Source organism: Pleurodeles waltl, chromosome 6 (assembly GCF_031143425.1).
Source record: "Pleurodeles waltl isolate 20211129_DDA chromosome 6, aPleWal1.hap1.20221129, whole genome shotgun sequence".
Taxonomy (NCBI): Eukaryota; Metazoa; Chordata; class Amphibia; order Caudata; family Salamandridae; genus Pleurodeles; species Pleurodeles waltl.
The window spans coordinates 425015744-425032776 of NC_090445.1; the positions used below are offsets into that span (position 1 = coordinate 425015744).

The 17033-nt window shown below is 43.6% G+C and overlaps 1 protein-coding gene across 1 annotated transcript in view; it reads left to right on the plus strand.

Moving 5' to 3' along the window:
* The window catches only part of LOC138299831 (acidic mammalian chitinase-like), a 59031-nt gene extending 47784 nt beyond the window's left edge, over nucleotides 1-11247 (plus strand). The window contains exons 10-11 of the mRNA XM_069238426.1: nucleotides 1941-2079; nucleotides 10905-11247. Coding sequence (XP_069094527.1) covers nucleotides 1941-2079; nucleotides 10905-11140 — 375 coding nt within the window. The 3' untranslated portion in view covers nucleotides 11141-11247. The remainder of the gene's footprint in view (nucleotides 1-1940; nucleotides 2080-10904) is intronic.
* Nucleotides 11248-17033: the final 5786 nt, after the last annotated feature.

Sequence of the window (17033 nt, forward strand, 5' to 3'; positions counted from 1 at the left end):
CTCTGTCTATCGACAAACCTACTTCTGTGCTTCGGTGACAGGGGATTGGGCTGGTGAGGGTCACTGTCACAACGGAACAGTCAACCTCGGGCAAACTCTCTGATTTCAAGCACAGTACTTCAAAGCATTCAGACAATCCACTTAGGCACAAAATCTTCAATGGCACGGAAGAGTCTGCTTCGGAACAGGGTTTTGATACAGTGGTTCCTGTCTGAAACTAATCATACAGAGACTACAACCACTCTCCTCAGAGTACACACATCACTCTCCCCAGCATTCCTGTTCTGGCGTACCTGTACACCACCGGGTGCTTTTGGCTCTTGCTAGGCAGTCACACGTTCCTCTCTCAGCATCAAGATGGCTTTTAGGCACTTCAAAAACATCAACAGAGTGACGTACACTCTGCTTCCTGAGTTAACATCTGAAATAAATCAACGTAAGTGCATCCACACCATTCTCAAGAAATTAAGGTCTCTATTCAGATTAGTAGTGGGACCCTCAATGTCTACTTCCCTTCAGTGGTGTATTTGCCACTAGAGTACTGCTAGTCAATAGCATCATCATAAGGTCTCTCCTCCACCAGGAGGTAAGGTATCTCTTGTCTGAGACATGGTGGGATCTGTGCATAAAGTGAGCTTAATATTGCCTCCGATCCCCCAAATTACTCCTTTTTTTTGGGACCGGGGCAATGTTAAAAAAGTGTGAGATGTGCTAAGGATGCATAATCTGCCCTATACATCAAATTAGTTACAGTAAAAAAGTCTAAAGGTCGACATATGAGGACAGTCTTCATGCACTCTTCTAGGTCACAGGACCGATCCAATACCTCACTTATGCCAAGGGCCAGACGTAGGCCTCTGCACACACTAGACTAGTGTGAGGTTAAGGTCAAAATCAAAAACCAGGATACCATACAGTATAAAGCTCGGCACTCGGGTAAGAGGACATGGTTGTACAATAATCATGGGATATAACCATCCCAGAAAGCACAACAGCCTGTACTTGCTTGTATGATGTGATGCCTAGGAGTGTGGTGTTTGAGTCGTGTATTTGCTATACCCCTATGGCAGCTCTGCCAACTTGATATAAGATTACTGTATGAGGGGTGGGGTTTGGTGCTGAGAACTGGCTAAGAGGCACTTCTGCCCCCTCCACCCAACACATTCTCCCCCACCTCTAAACAAAGCAAAAGCTTGCTGAGGCCACAACTGATGTTGTTAATGGACACTGGCTGCTTAGAGCACTCGACACAAACACGATCTCCTACAAAACACATTAGATACAACTCCTGGTACGGTCATGTGCACAACAATGCTCCACACCACTTAGCTGGCTGTTTGCCACCTCAGTGGTGCATCCATTCACTTATGTCAACACTCGCTTAGATTTAGAATGGCATCTAGATGCACAACATGGGAAAATACATCTTGAAAACAGAACCATCTGCAGGCGAGCAATAGACAACTACAAACCTAACAGAATGAAGCAGATGGAAATGGCCTTCAGAATATGCGTCCATACATGTAATGCTCCACGTTTGTCCATAACATTATTTAGCTGTCCACTGCCCAATATTGTTTACTACAAAAAAAAATATTAATCTACTTTAACCTTTCCAGTCATATTCTGTATGACTCACATCTGAAAAATAGGAAAACAACCCAATACAATATCAGCCTCCGGACAAGCTAGGTCCCAGAGATATGTAAATGGAAGTCAGATTCCCAGAATTTCCAGAATACAACATAACATAATCTGCAGGAAGAGCATGTGTAGCAGAACCTTCATTTTACAGATTGAGTTTAGATGACTGGAGGAGAGCTCCATTGTTTGCTTCTGCATTGCAACAATGATAACTCCATAAAATATCTCAACCCCATTCGCCTCTGTAGTTTTCCCTGAAGATGATATTTTAATATTGGGTGTGCCTGCTTTTCTAGGTCGACTTCTTGAAGGCGAGCGGCTTTGGAGGTGCTATGGTTTGGGCCATTGATCTCGATGATTTCCGAGGAACGTTCTGCAATGAAGGCGCATACCCACTTATAGGCGAACTGAAGAACCTCCTTGGACTCAACACAGGTACTGAAATGGCAAAACCCTTTTGTGAATTGTGCTGGGGCCTGGAACTGACTTAATGCAGAGTTTTAATGTTAAAATAGACCATTGGGTTGAGTGCCCACTCCAGAGATCGGTAAGCCACCAGATCACAAGTGGTATCCTGGTGGAGCCAACTCATCATTGCATCCTTTTAAGGGTAAAGTACCAACAAGGTAGATAACAATACCACAGAGGATATTCCTAAATATAAATCCACAAACAATCCTACCATGTAGAAGACCTACCTTTTAAACATAAATCAAAACTTCACTATGTGGGACATATGGGATACATGGATACATCGTACTGGAATTAAAGTTACTGACAATTTTTTAGCACAAGTAGAGCTCATGTGATTCAAGATATCATCTTTGAAAGCCCACATGGAAGACAGATTCCAAGCTAATAATATTAAAGTTACAATGCACCTATAACATGGGATCCCAATTTTCTTGAATTTAACACACGTGTACATAAGACATAATATGTAAGGGATAAAATGATGAGGAAGTACTGTATGAAAAACAGTTTGAAATACAAAACACACTCAGAAACAACAATATCAGTTTGCTTTTGGACAAGGGTCCCATTCTCTTTAGTGTTGTCTACGGGAATTTTCAAAACGCATTGAGATATTGCTTACCATGTACTGATATGCAAGTTCTTGGACAGTAAATGGTTTCTAGACATTTATCTGGTACGAAGCTGTCCTTTTCCACTGATGGTCCGGGGTCCTGGGTAATTCTGTACTGCTCATTTGATGCAAAGTATTTTTACTTGGGTCATGACTCTCCAGTGAGTAGAGTGGTAGAGCAGCTAAGAGTTTAGAGCTATTGGCCCTACCAATAACACTCCATAAAGGCCACTGTTTAGTCAGGTATGTTTGTAGGAGTCAAATCTTTTTATAACAGCAAAACATAGATCAGTTACTAACACCCACAGTAGGCTCAGTTAGGATAACCATTTTTAGATGCCCATATCTCATAAACGACTGGTTGCAGTGAGTTTTCTCGTGGCAGAGCACCCAAGGCACTGGAGCTTATCCTGAACAGACTGCATTCACCAGTAACTGTGGGAAATACTTGATTATGGACAGACTCCTTCTGACATTTAAACAGAAGTGGTTCAAAATGTCCTGCAATCAGAACAACCAGCATGCGCCAATGGAGCAAATTTCACGGAATGAAACACATTTCGTGGACGAGGAGGGGAAGGGAAAAATCCTTTCATCCCTTTGGGGATGGAAAATTGATAGTTCAAATAATTATGTCTGTAGGCATAGCAGAAAACAGATTCTAAGCAAAGAAGATTAAGGTTTTTATTATATGATCCTGTAACATATAATTGCAGTTTCTGCAATAGGCTGTGTGGGAGAGAATATGAAGTTGAGGAACTAAATAGAGCCATTTAAAAAAAAAACAGCAACAATTTGAAATATATACATTCTCACAAACACAATCCAAGGATCAGTGCAGATTTACCAAATGACACAGCCCTTCAGTGATCCAGCACATGCTCAATTTCTGTTGGTCATAGGTACCTTTTGGAATGGGATTAGGCCAGCATCTACCAATCTCTTTAATTCACACTGTTTAAAAGGAGGGATTACCAGGAGTAGTGGCAGTCTAGAATTAGGACTAGAGCCATAGTTTAATTTGGAAGAAGACAGATATCTAGTGAACTTTGAACTAGCTGAGTCTGACCATAGGTAGCCAGTGAAGAGCTTGTAGAGCTGGAGTGATATGGCTGTACACGCCTAGATGGGTAGGTGTCTGGTGGCTGCATTCTGGATTCTCAAGTCTTTGAAGTAGAGCAACAAGGGCCACACGGAACAGTCTGTTGTCATAAACTATGTGATATCTGAATGAGAGCATACAAGTTTGTATGGTGAAGAAAGTGCTTCGAATAATTTCAGGCACCTGTAGTGTAAACAATAGGTTGAAGTCCTTGATCCCTTCTGATTTCTCTCTTGAAGATTGTTGATGATGGTTTAGGTTTCTGAGGCCAGATAGTGGTGGGGTGGTGTTTGTCCAGTTTCCACAGGTGAGAATCTCTGTTTTTGATGAGTTGATCTTGACGAGGTTGACCAACATCCAGTAGTCCATTGCATGGAGTCACTGGCAAAGGGATCGGGTGGCGAGGTCTAAGGGTTTTTGAGCTTTTGGAGGATCTGGGTGTTGTGACTATAGCTTTGCAGATATGGGTGAATGATTTGACAAGGCCTGATAATGGGCTGAGGTATGGATTGAAGCGAAGTTGAGAAATAGTGGAAGCTTGTGGGACACTGGCATAAGAGTTGACGTGTCCCAAGAAAAAGGTGCAAGAAAAATAATATTGGATCTTTCACAGAAGAGGGAATCCAGTCTGGATGGAGTGCTTTCAAAACCTAAGTCGCTCAGTCTCTAACAAACCGTGTTGAATAGAGGAGAGGAGGAGACGGGGAAGAAGACCTAACAGATTGTGAAAAGGAAATGCATAGAGGAGAGAGGGAGGATATTGGGAAGTAAAATCGGATGCAAAGATTTTGAATAAAGGAAATGCTCCCACTTAAAGAGAAAGATGGGGGGACTGGAATAACTATTGGAGAAAGTGAACATGAGGATATTTAACCTACTGTAAGACACTCTTCCCAACCACCAAGGATATTATCAGCCTTTGTAATCCACCCAGGAATCAATGGGTGCAACCCTTTGGAAGGTAAAACTTATAACAAAAAAAATCCCTGCATTAATATGTTTTTTTTTGGGTCCAACAAGGAGCAGCACTAGCACACACCTTCCCAAAAATGACCAAGCACTTTGAGTCTTTTGGATATATTCTAAAAATAGTAGGGATGCAAGACATCCAAAATAACACTTTTTATGGATCTAAATGTCCATCCAAGGGCATCATGGGTAGAACTCATTCAAAGAGCAGATTCTCCGGCAACTAAAATTATTATTGCAGCTAGCATGGAGCAACAAAGGTGCCATCCACTGGAAACCAAAGCTATACAAAGTATATTATAAGTAAATAGGATACATCTAGTAACGGTGTCAGAGGAGCAACATATTAAAAGGTACAGCTTTCCAAAACCACCTATTAAATTAAGAGTCTGGGTTCACCTACGTGCGGCAGAGGTGCAAGCACTCAACGCATGGTTTCCAGAAACCCAAAGGCATGTTATAGACAGTGGCCTTCAAACTATTTATTCATGAGCACTCCCTGTCCTCCAACAGAAAACAATGTCATCAGAACCCACCAACAAACATTTTCCCACAATTATTCAACAAAATGAAAGCATAGGAATGTTAATGGAGCTTGAAAGTACTTTCTATTCACAAAGAAAAGTCCGATTTACAGGTCAACATTTCAAATGAGATCATGGAGCAGAGTGGCATTTTCAAAGAATAATTGACAAGCAATGGTATGTGTTACTTTTTTCTTATAATAGATTCCATTTGTGAAATACAAAATAAATTGTAAGCAAGGGAGCAAAATGTGTAAGCTAGAGTTAAGTTAGAAGGCAGCCAAGACATTTTGCTAAATGTATACTAAGTTATGCTTTTTATGTTTTTTTCGCGCTATAATACACCCAGCTGGCTATTGACCCCATTTCATATGCGACACATTGAGGTAGTCCTGAAATCTTAACCAAAACCATTTATTTTGCTGGCATTTCTGAGCCCATACTTACAATTGTAAAGAGAAACTACAAGTTTCAAAATGCAGTGCAATGCTGGTTAAAAAACTGAGCCGGTTAAAAGTGCTGCACAAGGCACTGAGCAACTTGGCAGTTGTACACACACTACAGCTACGTTCATTTGTCAATTTTGAAAGCACAATGAAATACATTCTTGGTTGCCAATATGCAAATATCCTCACTGGGATGCTTTATCAAAATGTAGTGGGTGAGGTAGGTTATTTGCAGGACTTCCTTTGGCACCTACTCCCATCCATTACTTAACTGACATGATTGCCGATTATAGAGTGGCATAGGCAGCTTTCCTTTATGTCCCTAAATCACAGCATGAAGTGTATCTGCATTCACCAGTTTTCCTCTTTTCTAGACCCGTATGTCCCCTCTAAAGGCCATTCAAGCATACGGTGGGCTTCCCCACAGTTTGAAGACCAATAGCCTATTGTGTCCACTGGGAGGACTGTGGTAGTTGCAACCCACTAGCATGCATAGCTTCTTACAACCACCACTGTATTAGGAGTCTGTGAGATTCACCGTGGAGTGGTGGAGGTGCAACCCACAGGAAGGCACAACCTCCACAAACCACAAAGAATATTTTAAGCCCGGGGGGTGTGCCAGACCACTTTCAGGGGGCCACAGAGCAAGCAGAGGCTACTGGGTCCCAACAATAGTGGTTGATGTTGTTTGCCACTGGTGTTCTGGTGTCTGATTTACTATGGCTCTGCAAAATGGGCCAAGTACAACCCGTTCTGCTACCGACTCCCAGAGCAGCAGGAGCGATAAATCACAGAGAGGAAACATGATGGGCATGAGCTCTGAACTCCAACAATCAACCAACTGACATAATAACTGTAATGTTCCTCCCAGTGCTGTCTTTTGGAAAAATAAAATACTTTTAATTATGCAGTAGTACTCAGGACAACACAGTTCAATTGCAAAAACAGAGTGATACCACTACATGTGATTCCCTTGTGGGTGCTATATCCCTTCTCCCCAATCCATGGTCTCTTCCACCTGGCTGAGCCTATTTAAGACTGTCCCCCAATAGTCTTTGATAGAAGGATGAATAAGACTCTGGAGCAGATTGTTTTTTTACAAATCAAATGAGTAAGTTCACTTTTCACTCTTGTTCTTTTCCTTGTTGCCGTAGTAGATAGAATATCACTCTTTAGTCCTCACCTCAGTGCATTCATAGTGGCTAAGTTCTACTGTAGGCAGGGCCTTGCAGTAACTGCATGTGTCAGCAGGCCTGGCCAAAATATATGGCACAGTAGTTGCAGTGCCAACACAGGCTTATAAATACAGAAAGTTAGATGCAGCCCCGACCTGGGCCAACAAACATGACTAGACAGATGCAATTCGACCTGTGCCACTAAATCTAGCATGGAAGATGCTGCCCGGACACAGATGAGACACAAGCAGAAAGGTAGATGCAGTTTAATCTGGTCCGATACAAATGGCAAGGCAGATGCAACCCATCTCAGGAACATGTGTAAACCTGGGAACTCTGGAGAGACACCAGGAGACCCTCTACAGCACGGATCACTCCAGCATCGCTCCCTCATGTAGTCCTCCATTCTCTGGATGTTCCCTAGACTGGCACGACAGGCTTCTCCTCCTGTAGGGCCAGGCAGACTTCTTTCATTAGATTGACCCTCATTTTCTCCAGCAGAAAGAGCAGATATCAGGTGCTGTCCCTTCACCTCTGTGAGTCTGACTGTAATGCAGACAGCAGTGCTAGTTTGAACTTTAATAAAGTGGAGTTGTCTGCGCCTCATTTTCATACACATTTTCTAGACAGGGGATAGCTATACACTGTCTCAAACTTTAGAACACGTTTGGGGTGATTTATTTTTCAAGTGCCCATCTCAGCCAGCTACCCAGGCGCAACCTTTGTGTAAACTGATGCCTCTCACAGCAGGTATCACTGGGGCTATCTCCTAGCATGAGCACCCACAACATGGCCACAGTCAAGTGTGAGGCTTCTGTACCTGGCTGTTATCAGCCTCTCTGAAGCAGTAATCAGGGAGAGACTAAAGGGCAGGTCTGGTCTTGAAACATTCCCACTTTTAGAAAACAGAAACTGCGGTTGTACGCCACACCCCTACCATATACATAATGGCAGTGCTCAGGCAGAATTAAGCAACAGCTACTTGCTAGCAAAGTTTTCTTGCAATTTATAAAGATTGACCTGTTTCCTTTCTCTTCACAGTGGTTGGATCTCCACCTTCCTACCAAAGGGATACATGCAAAATACACCTCCACTTGGGAACCGGTCCCCATCCACCATACGACTGGTTTCAATACTCACACACACACACACACACACACACACACACACACACTCTACACTCCCACTGTACATGCACTCAAAATATATATAGGATATCAGAAATGGTTTTTCTTTTCACATAACAGTGTAATTTACACAGGAGGGGCCTGCAGGTCACACTCTCGCTGGCCCAAGTCTGATCACACTAAGGATTCAGAAAACATGGTTCAATGCCACCACCGCTTCTTGTGTTAAACCCAGGACAGGGACAATATTCTTCTGCCCACCACAAGGGCATGCTTGGTGCACCCCTCCAGGTCTTAGGACAATTCAAAGACATGCCCAGTGCACACACTAGATTAGTGTCATCCCAGGGCCAAAATAAAAGTCAGGGGACTGGATACACATGCAGGCACTCAGAGCAGGTGTACAACCCTATATAACCAAACAGGGGACATCCTGGTCCCAGGATGACCAACTCATTAGGAGGCTCAGCTTTTAAAAAGTACTAAGTATATAAAAATGGGATCTATCCTGGTATGGCAATGGTGCAATATGCTGGAAGCCAAAAGGCCCCCAAAACCACCAACTGTAACTTGAGTTTGAGCCACCCAGAAAACGGGAAAGGGAATGAGGCAAAAAGGACAAATTAACAGCCAAGTAGAAGCCAGTGTACTGCAGCTTACCCAGCATGCAGCTATGGAAATGATGGTAGAAATCACTTAGCAAACAGCCCCAATTATAGTTGGCAGTGCTGCCTGCATCAATTCAGTAAGTCAAAATGGGATCAGGATAGTGGACTGCTAGACCGGTTGCAATTCAATCTATGCATTGTCTGTTGATTTCTCTGAGCTTTAGTGGGATTCTCATGGTGCAGGGATGGTAGGTTGCAACACCCAAAAGTCAGGCATGCTTTCAGAGGCAGGAAGCAATACTGAAGGACAGGCAGAAATTAGCCTTTAAATTGGAGGTAGGAGTAAGGAAGGTCCAAGTGGGCTGAGACAGATAACACTGGTTAAGAAATAGCATTAGGATAGGGAACTAATTGACTAGAAGTCCAGGTTCTCACAGTTTACTCAACAAGTGATACATAAAATGCAGTTCACATAACATATTTAGCAAACACCAACAACATGGGTCTGGTACCATCACCGGTAGAAGCACAATATGCACAGAGGACAGCTCGGTATAACAGACAGTAAGAAAGCTCACGGTCTGAAATCAAGACAGTCGTAGTCCACCTTACTGCACTGTCCGCCATCACTCATGCTCTCATAGCTCCTGCTCTTAACATTAATCCCCCTGTGATGACTGACCAGTAAATAGACAGGTGTCACCCAGTTGTATCGAGATGAGAAGCTACAAAGCAGAAGAAGCACTAACAAAGTCCATTTGTCTGGCATTTGAGTGGAAAGTGCTACTTCCTTAATGGCTGAGATTGTGTGTGTCATAGTATGAGTACATGAATGCAAGAATAAGTCAAGGGCCATATGAATGGATGGATGAGCAAGTCTACAAACAGACAAATGTATGGGAGAGTGCGTGAATGAGTGAGTGAAAGCCTGGGGAAATGAATTAATTGGCGAGTGACTAAATCTGATTGTATTATGGCAACATAGTGAAAAATAGTGCGAGTAATGTTGAGAGTATAGAAGCAGCAACAGCATGATCTTAGTGGGTGTTGTGAAAGTGTGACAACTGATTGGGAAGTTGCATAGGAATGATCGTAGGGGGTGGTAAGTGATGAAGGTGAGTGAGATTATTCTTACGTCCTTAAGAATACTGTTCTTCATCTGAAAGGAATTAACAACTTTTTGCCCTAAAATGTTGCTTTCACTACACCATGGGATTTACTGAAAGACCCTCTGAAAAGGAGTGGGTTCATGACTTTTATCCTCCCTTGCTGTGCGTCTGCTTGAACAGAGGCTGCAGCTTCCAGCTACCTTCGGCAGTAGTTAGTGGATGGGACCTTCAAAGAGGGAAAGGCACCCAGATATACTAATGGGGGTCAAATACTATTGGCTTATCACCCACAGAAGACTTTACTGTACAGCATGCCTCTTGCAGAGATTGGAGGTGGAGTGTACAACCAATGGTTCCACCTACCTGGTTCGTAGCCTCAGTGAGTTGGCTCAGCATCTGAACAGTGGCACCGCCCGTCTCCTCGGCTCCTGGGTGAGAAGCGTGACTAAAAGGGCATTTCCTCCTTTACTTCTGTTTGGATAAATAATAACAATGTATCTTCACTGCTGTTCATGAACACTTCATTGTCACATGCACTGCAATGCAGCTCTAGCCCCTTGCCACAACTCTTACAAGGGAAGGGCTATGGTCTAGTGGCTAGAGCTGCCAAGTTTGGATCTAGGGAACCAGGTATACGGTCCTGGGTCAACATTTTGTGATTCTGGGCAATCACTTAATCTCTGCCTACTAAAAATGTGTAACATAACCTTGGTTCTCTTGTAATTTGCTCTAATACCATCGAGCCAATTTAGCATCATACAAAACTGCAAAAAAATAATAATCCTAAGGTAGGCTTATACAGCAACTGTACCAATTAAATGGCTGGGTACATGTAAAGAGGAAGAGCTTCAGTGTCTGCACCGAAATAAGTAGGGCATTTTAAAGTTAATTAAAGTTCACTGCAGCTGGGAAAATGGAATAAACACAGAGGTTAGGCCACTCAGAGCCATTGTTTATTTAACACAGAACTCCTGCTAGTGTTACCCTTTCAGTAATCACATGATGGCAACCTTGTAGTCATACAGACATGTAACCATTTGCTCTGTCCTCTACCTACGTGATATCCTTAATCCTGAGAAGGAAAAACTAATCACGATTGTCTATCACCTGCAGGAGAATGCATCCCACCCCCAACAACTGAGGCTCCACCCACAACACCAGGAGGGGGTGGAGGTGGAGGAGGTGGAGGAGGTGATGGCGGATTCTGCCAGGATAAAGAAAATGGTGTCCATGCTGATCCAGAGAACAACACCAAGTTCTACGAATGTTATGGGGGATACACCTACCACAAGCAATGTGCTGCCGGCCTGGTCTTCAATCCAAGCTGCAAATGCTGTGACTGGCCCTGAAATGCACCCTTACTGACCAAAACATTGTGCTGATGTCATTGTCTTATAATACATGACTACACCGTGATCCCCAGTGCAAGCAATAAACAAGCGTTCTGAGCCCTTGATTCCGGTGTCTGTGAACTATATGCTGTAGTAACTATCGGTACGAGCTGCGCGTTCCAAACCCACCTGGAGGCCACTTTTGGGTCTGATGTAACTTCACATTTGTCTTGTGAATAAAGTATCTCCATTTTCACTGGTGTTAGATAAATCCGGAATTCAAACAGACTCAGATGCTTGTTATAAACAATGTCCCATTAATCATCTGGACAAAAAATTCACCTTTTGTCGGTATTGGGACCTTTCTTTACCAAGACATTCACATATTAGTATAGAGTTTATGGAGCTTACATATATCTTTCTATTTGTCTCTTTTCCAATGGTCCTCTATGTTAAGATTCAGCAGCGAATCACCTTATTCCTTCTACTTTTCTTTATCCCTTCGTCCTAACCAACATCTTTTTCGATCCATATATCAGATCTCCATCCAAGCTGCTTCTTTGCTTATTTTTCCTCTTTAGTCCTCCTTACTTATAAGATTATACTCAGTTCACATTTCCCCTCTGGTATCTTTACCATGGACAATAACTCTCAGGCTTACACATGTTTACTATTTAATTAACCCCTCCAAGGCTGCTCCATCTAGATTTGATGCTAGGTGTATCAAAATCCTATTTTGTAGTCCCTAAATAGCGAATTTTAAGAAATGACTATTTAAGGAATGCAAAATGGTATGTAACAAAATAGAGAATCTGTAAAAGTGATTCATACAGAATCGCAATCGCGATTGAGAGTTGAGTCTCTGCTGGAAAGCAGCGGCCTCTGATCTCCACCTCTCCCAAATTGCCTCACCAACCCAGGAGTGATGCATCCATGGCTACTGTCATCTTTGGGTGGGTTAAAGAGAGGTGTCTGCCACTCACATAATCACAGACCAGTAGCCACCACTGCATGCCTTTTGTAATGTCCTTTGAAATCTGGATACAACTGGGCAGATTCCATGAATGCTGTGCTTTCTGTGGTTTGCAGTCCCACTGTGGGGCCACCTGTGTGTTTTTTTTATTTATTATCTGCAAACAGTACAAAACCACAGCCATAGCGAACATGGCTAAGCACTGCAACACTGATATACAACATCACAACTCTATTGACAGTAACCATTATAGACAAATCTATGTACAGAAATCATGCTATGGCATGAACATTGGATAGTGACAAGTAGCTATAACATGAGCACAATAAGGGGCCCCACCAGTAATAACATGATCAGGGCAGCAGATATAAAGATGTACAGGGGCATGCATGTTTGCAATACTAAAGTTACATGTCTTGGGCCAGAGTCTGTAGGATGGAGTTGGAGATACACTTGTAGGGAATGCCAAATGTCTCTTGGGTGTGAAGACATAGGTAGAAGCTCCACATTTAAAGATAATTTTGCATTACAATAGACAAGATTGGTGATTCAGTCCTTAAACTTAAGCACCAGCCTATGACCCCAGCAGGAAGCTATATGCCTCTTTGCAGGTAGAAGGGACAATGCCACATATTTCCAAGAGGCAGCGGGCAGATCTTTAACATAACCCAGTACGCTCACAAGAGGTGTGAGCCTGACCCTGTCCTTCGCCATGAGGGAGAGTGCATCCTGCACTTCCATCCAGTAAGAGTGCATTGGGCCACATGCCCACACTAAGTGTAGAAAATCGGCTCCATCTAAGCCACTCCAAACGCATCAGGCACTCAACTTAAGACCAAATCTGTGTAACATGACAGCAGTATTGTAAGCCCCCTGTTGAAATTTGTGATGAATAATTCTGAGCCTGCTGCTGGCAGATATCAAACTCATCTGGAAGCTGCAGTACCACCATTGCTCATCCAAAAGGGCCAGTCCCAATTCCTGCTCTCAGCAGTTCCGAGCCCTGCTCTGAGAACGCAGAGGTTCAACCTGCATAGTATGATAGAGCAAGGGCCACATGTACTTACATTTGGAATTGCGATTTCCTAATTGAAATTCCATGTGAATTGCAATTAGGAAAGCAGAATTCCAAATGTAAGAAACTCCATTGAGTTTCTTTTACGATTCTCGGAGGGTCGCAAATAGACCTACCTCATTAATAATAATGAGGTAGGTCACAAATTGTGACCCAGTGGGAATCGCAAAATCAGAGCGATGGTGGACGTTTGCCTACCTTACATCAGTCGCTGCCAGGTCGCGGTGGTGCAAGCAACAGTGGACCAGGATGCTACAGACCCATCTGACAGGATGCCAATATAAGAAGATTGAAGAATGAGAGCCATATAACCTTGCTTAATAGCTAAGTGAGGTGAACATGGTGAGCCTGAGCACAGAAATAGTAAATATCCATATCAGGGGCCTCCAACCCCACTTCCTGAAAGAGTAGAGTAAGAACATCCCAGTGAATGCAAGGCTGTCCCCCTGCCCAGACAAGCCATATCAGTTGAGTCTTAAGCATGTGGAAGAAGCGTTAAGGTAAATGAACAGGAATGTTTAGGAATAGATATAGCAGTTTAGGGAGGATTACCATTTTAATTAAGGCTACACATCCAGCCAGGGACAAAGGAAGGGAAATCCATAACGTGGCCTGATCACTAATAGTAACCAGTGCCGTGCCACAGTTTGAATGGATCAACGCTTCTCTATCTCAGGAGATCCATATACCCAGAAACTTGAGTTCCATGGAGCACCATTGTAACGGGAAGTCGGGGGAGAAGGGAGCTGTATTTGGTGTGAGCAGAAAAAGAGAAGACCTCTACCAATTGATATGTATACTGGATAAACCACCAAAGACAGTGAACTCTTGCAGCATGGGATTGAGGCTGAGAATGAGGGTCACGGAGATATAAGGTAATATCATCATCATATAAAGAAACTGATGAATGCCTACTGGGGTAGTGCAAAGCACAGTCACAATACTGTCAGTGCAGTTTGGCTGCGAGGGGATCAACTGCCAAGGAAAATCGGAGGGGTGAGAGGGGACATCCCTACTAAGTGCCTCTAGTTATAGGAAATGGGGAGGATACAGCACCATTGATCTGAACTCTGGCCAAAGGAGCCATACAGAGCAGTTGAACCCAAGACAAATAAGTGGGGGGAACCCCATCCTATAAAGGATGGCCATTAAATTGTCCCATTCAAGGGAATCAAAAGCCTATGTGGCATCTCAGAAGACTGCCACAGTGGCCAGGTCAGGATTAAGATCTAGCATGACAGCAAACACAGAGTGCAGGTTATATGAGTCAGATCTTCCCAGAATTAACCCGGACTAACTGGGACGCACTGAGTGGGACATAAGAAAATTCAGTCTATTAGCAAGGAGCTTGGTTAGAATTTTAATGTTGCAGTTAATTAGAGAGAGTGGCCTATATGATTCACAATGCACCGGAGTTTTGCCAGGTTTGAGCAGAGTAATAATGAGTGCCTCCCTCATTGATGCAGGAAGAAGATTACTTCTTGAAAAACAGCAGGCAGTTGGGAAACCAGGAGATCAATGTAGCTTTTATAAACCTCAGCTACAAGCCCATTGTGTCCCAGAGCCTTATCCAACTGCAAATGCTGTATTACCTCCTGGATTTCGTGTAGCATGAAATCTTGCTCTAGAAACATACGTTGAGCGTCACTGAGCCACCACAGTGCTACATCATTTAAGTAGGAGGAGTATGCTGGGAAGTGTAGAGAGAGCGGTAGAAATCAGTGAATGTCTGCAGAATATGTGCTGTGTCCGTGTGCAGCTGATCATGCACTCCCCAAATACTAACCACATCATTAGCAGTTCAAGATCAGTGGATCATGATAGCCAGCACAAGCAGTGGCATATTTGCCACCAAAACCACATTCCCTGTCAGCTACGTCCTGGTACTTTGTAAGAGTAGCCATAGTCTGTTGGGCTATGAAGGGGAAGAGTCTCTAGTCTGGAGAACCCACGCTCTAATCAAGCAAGATGGTTGCGAAGAGAATGAAGACCTCTATTTGTAGTCAAATAAAACCCTCTAACAATAACCTTAAAGGCCTCTCAGATTGTACTAACCTGCAGTACAGTGTTTGCATTGCGAGTAAACACATCAGTAATCTCCTGCCGCATGTCCTTAGCAAACTAGTAATTAGGCAGTATAAGTGGGGAGAGGCGTCAATGGGGTGCTTATGGGAACTTACAAGGTGAGCAACACAGGGGAGTGATCTGAAAGGATGCGGGCCAGGTGGCCAACATCCAGTGCCCAGGATGCCAGACCCCTAGAAAGCAAACAATAGTCTAGTGTGGGCCAACTGCCATCGACTCATGAATAGAAGGTGCCCTTCCTGGCTCACGCCATATGTCCAGGAGATAATGATCATGCATCATGTCCCAAATATGTTGAGATGCAACATTTCAGTAGCTAGGCAGGATATGCAATCGATAATCTCACCAAATGCGCAGTTAAAATCACCACCCATAACAGCAAAGAGGTCCCAGTAAAGGCAATGCAGCCAAACAGACAGTCAAGGAATCATCAATATTAGGGCCATAGCACTTGATTATGATGATAGTATGTGACAATAGCTAACCCCAGTTAATTACATTCTACTCTGGTCATCAACCAAGAAACCGTGCAGTGTATATGGTAGTCCCCGCCACACCAGGAGCAGCACAGCCCTGGCATAGGATGAATAAGATGAGAAGCATCAGAAGGAGGCCTATTTGTCCTTAAAGGGGTGAGAACTGCGTGAGGCCAGATGTGTCTTCAGCAATAATGCAACTTGAATCTCATACCTATTCAAATACAACAGAACATGCCTACGTTTATGTGGGTCACCATGTCCACACACATTCCAGGTGACACATTTGCACAGCATGTGGAAGCCTACAATAGAAATGTTCACTTCAGAAGGCAGAAAAGTAGAGAGGAAAATACTTGTGATTATGATGCCTAACCGGCGAACGGACATTAATAATAAATAAGGGTCCTGATAGCGCATACGGGACAGAGCACATGACATATAAAAAGCAATCAAACCCCAAAGAACCCAGCCACCACCCACACTGACCTCCTCTAGTCACCACATAAACATTATCCACTCGCCCAAAACATATATGTCCCATAAAGGAAGCATAATAAACAAAATGTGCATAACACAACCATTCAAATAACTTACACGCAAAGTCCAAGGGGTGACCTGCGGGATTCATCTAAAGAGACAGTGGAGCTGTCCTCTGCAAGGCGAGGACGCCGAGGGAAACGGAACCTAGACTCCCATCCAGTATCAAGAATAACCATTAAAATAACTGAAGAGCAGTCTGTTGACTAAAGACAAAACTGATTAGGACATCTGGAATATATGAAAAATAAGAAAAGACTGGACCAGGCGGTCTAGTAACAGTCGCATCCAGATAAGTGAGCGCAAACAATGGTGAGGACACTCAAGATGATGAAGGAGGGTAAGCTTCATTGGAAGGCCGAGCCAGTAGCTTTCCCAAATGTCTCGAAGCCTGTTAAGGAGTGGTGAAGACATGCTGACACACTTGGACAGTAACAGGCAGATGAGCTGGATACAACATAGCGCAGGCGATGGCAGCCTGCTTAAGTCATTTAACTGGGAGAAACTTGTGGTGGTCCTTGTGGGCCACAGCTTTGAAATCCGGGAATAGGGAAATAGTATTACCATTAAAGGACAAGGAGTGTTTCTCACGTGCCAGGTGAAAGGCGGTGTCCCAGTCCCTGAACTTTAGCCGGCAGGCAATGATGAGTTGTGCCAGTGCCCCTGGAAGGGGGCTATCAGCCAAGGTGCAATGTGCATGTTCCACAATGAAGTGGCATGAGAAAGAATCAGCACCAAAGAGGGAGATTACAAGTCTCTCCA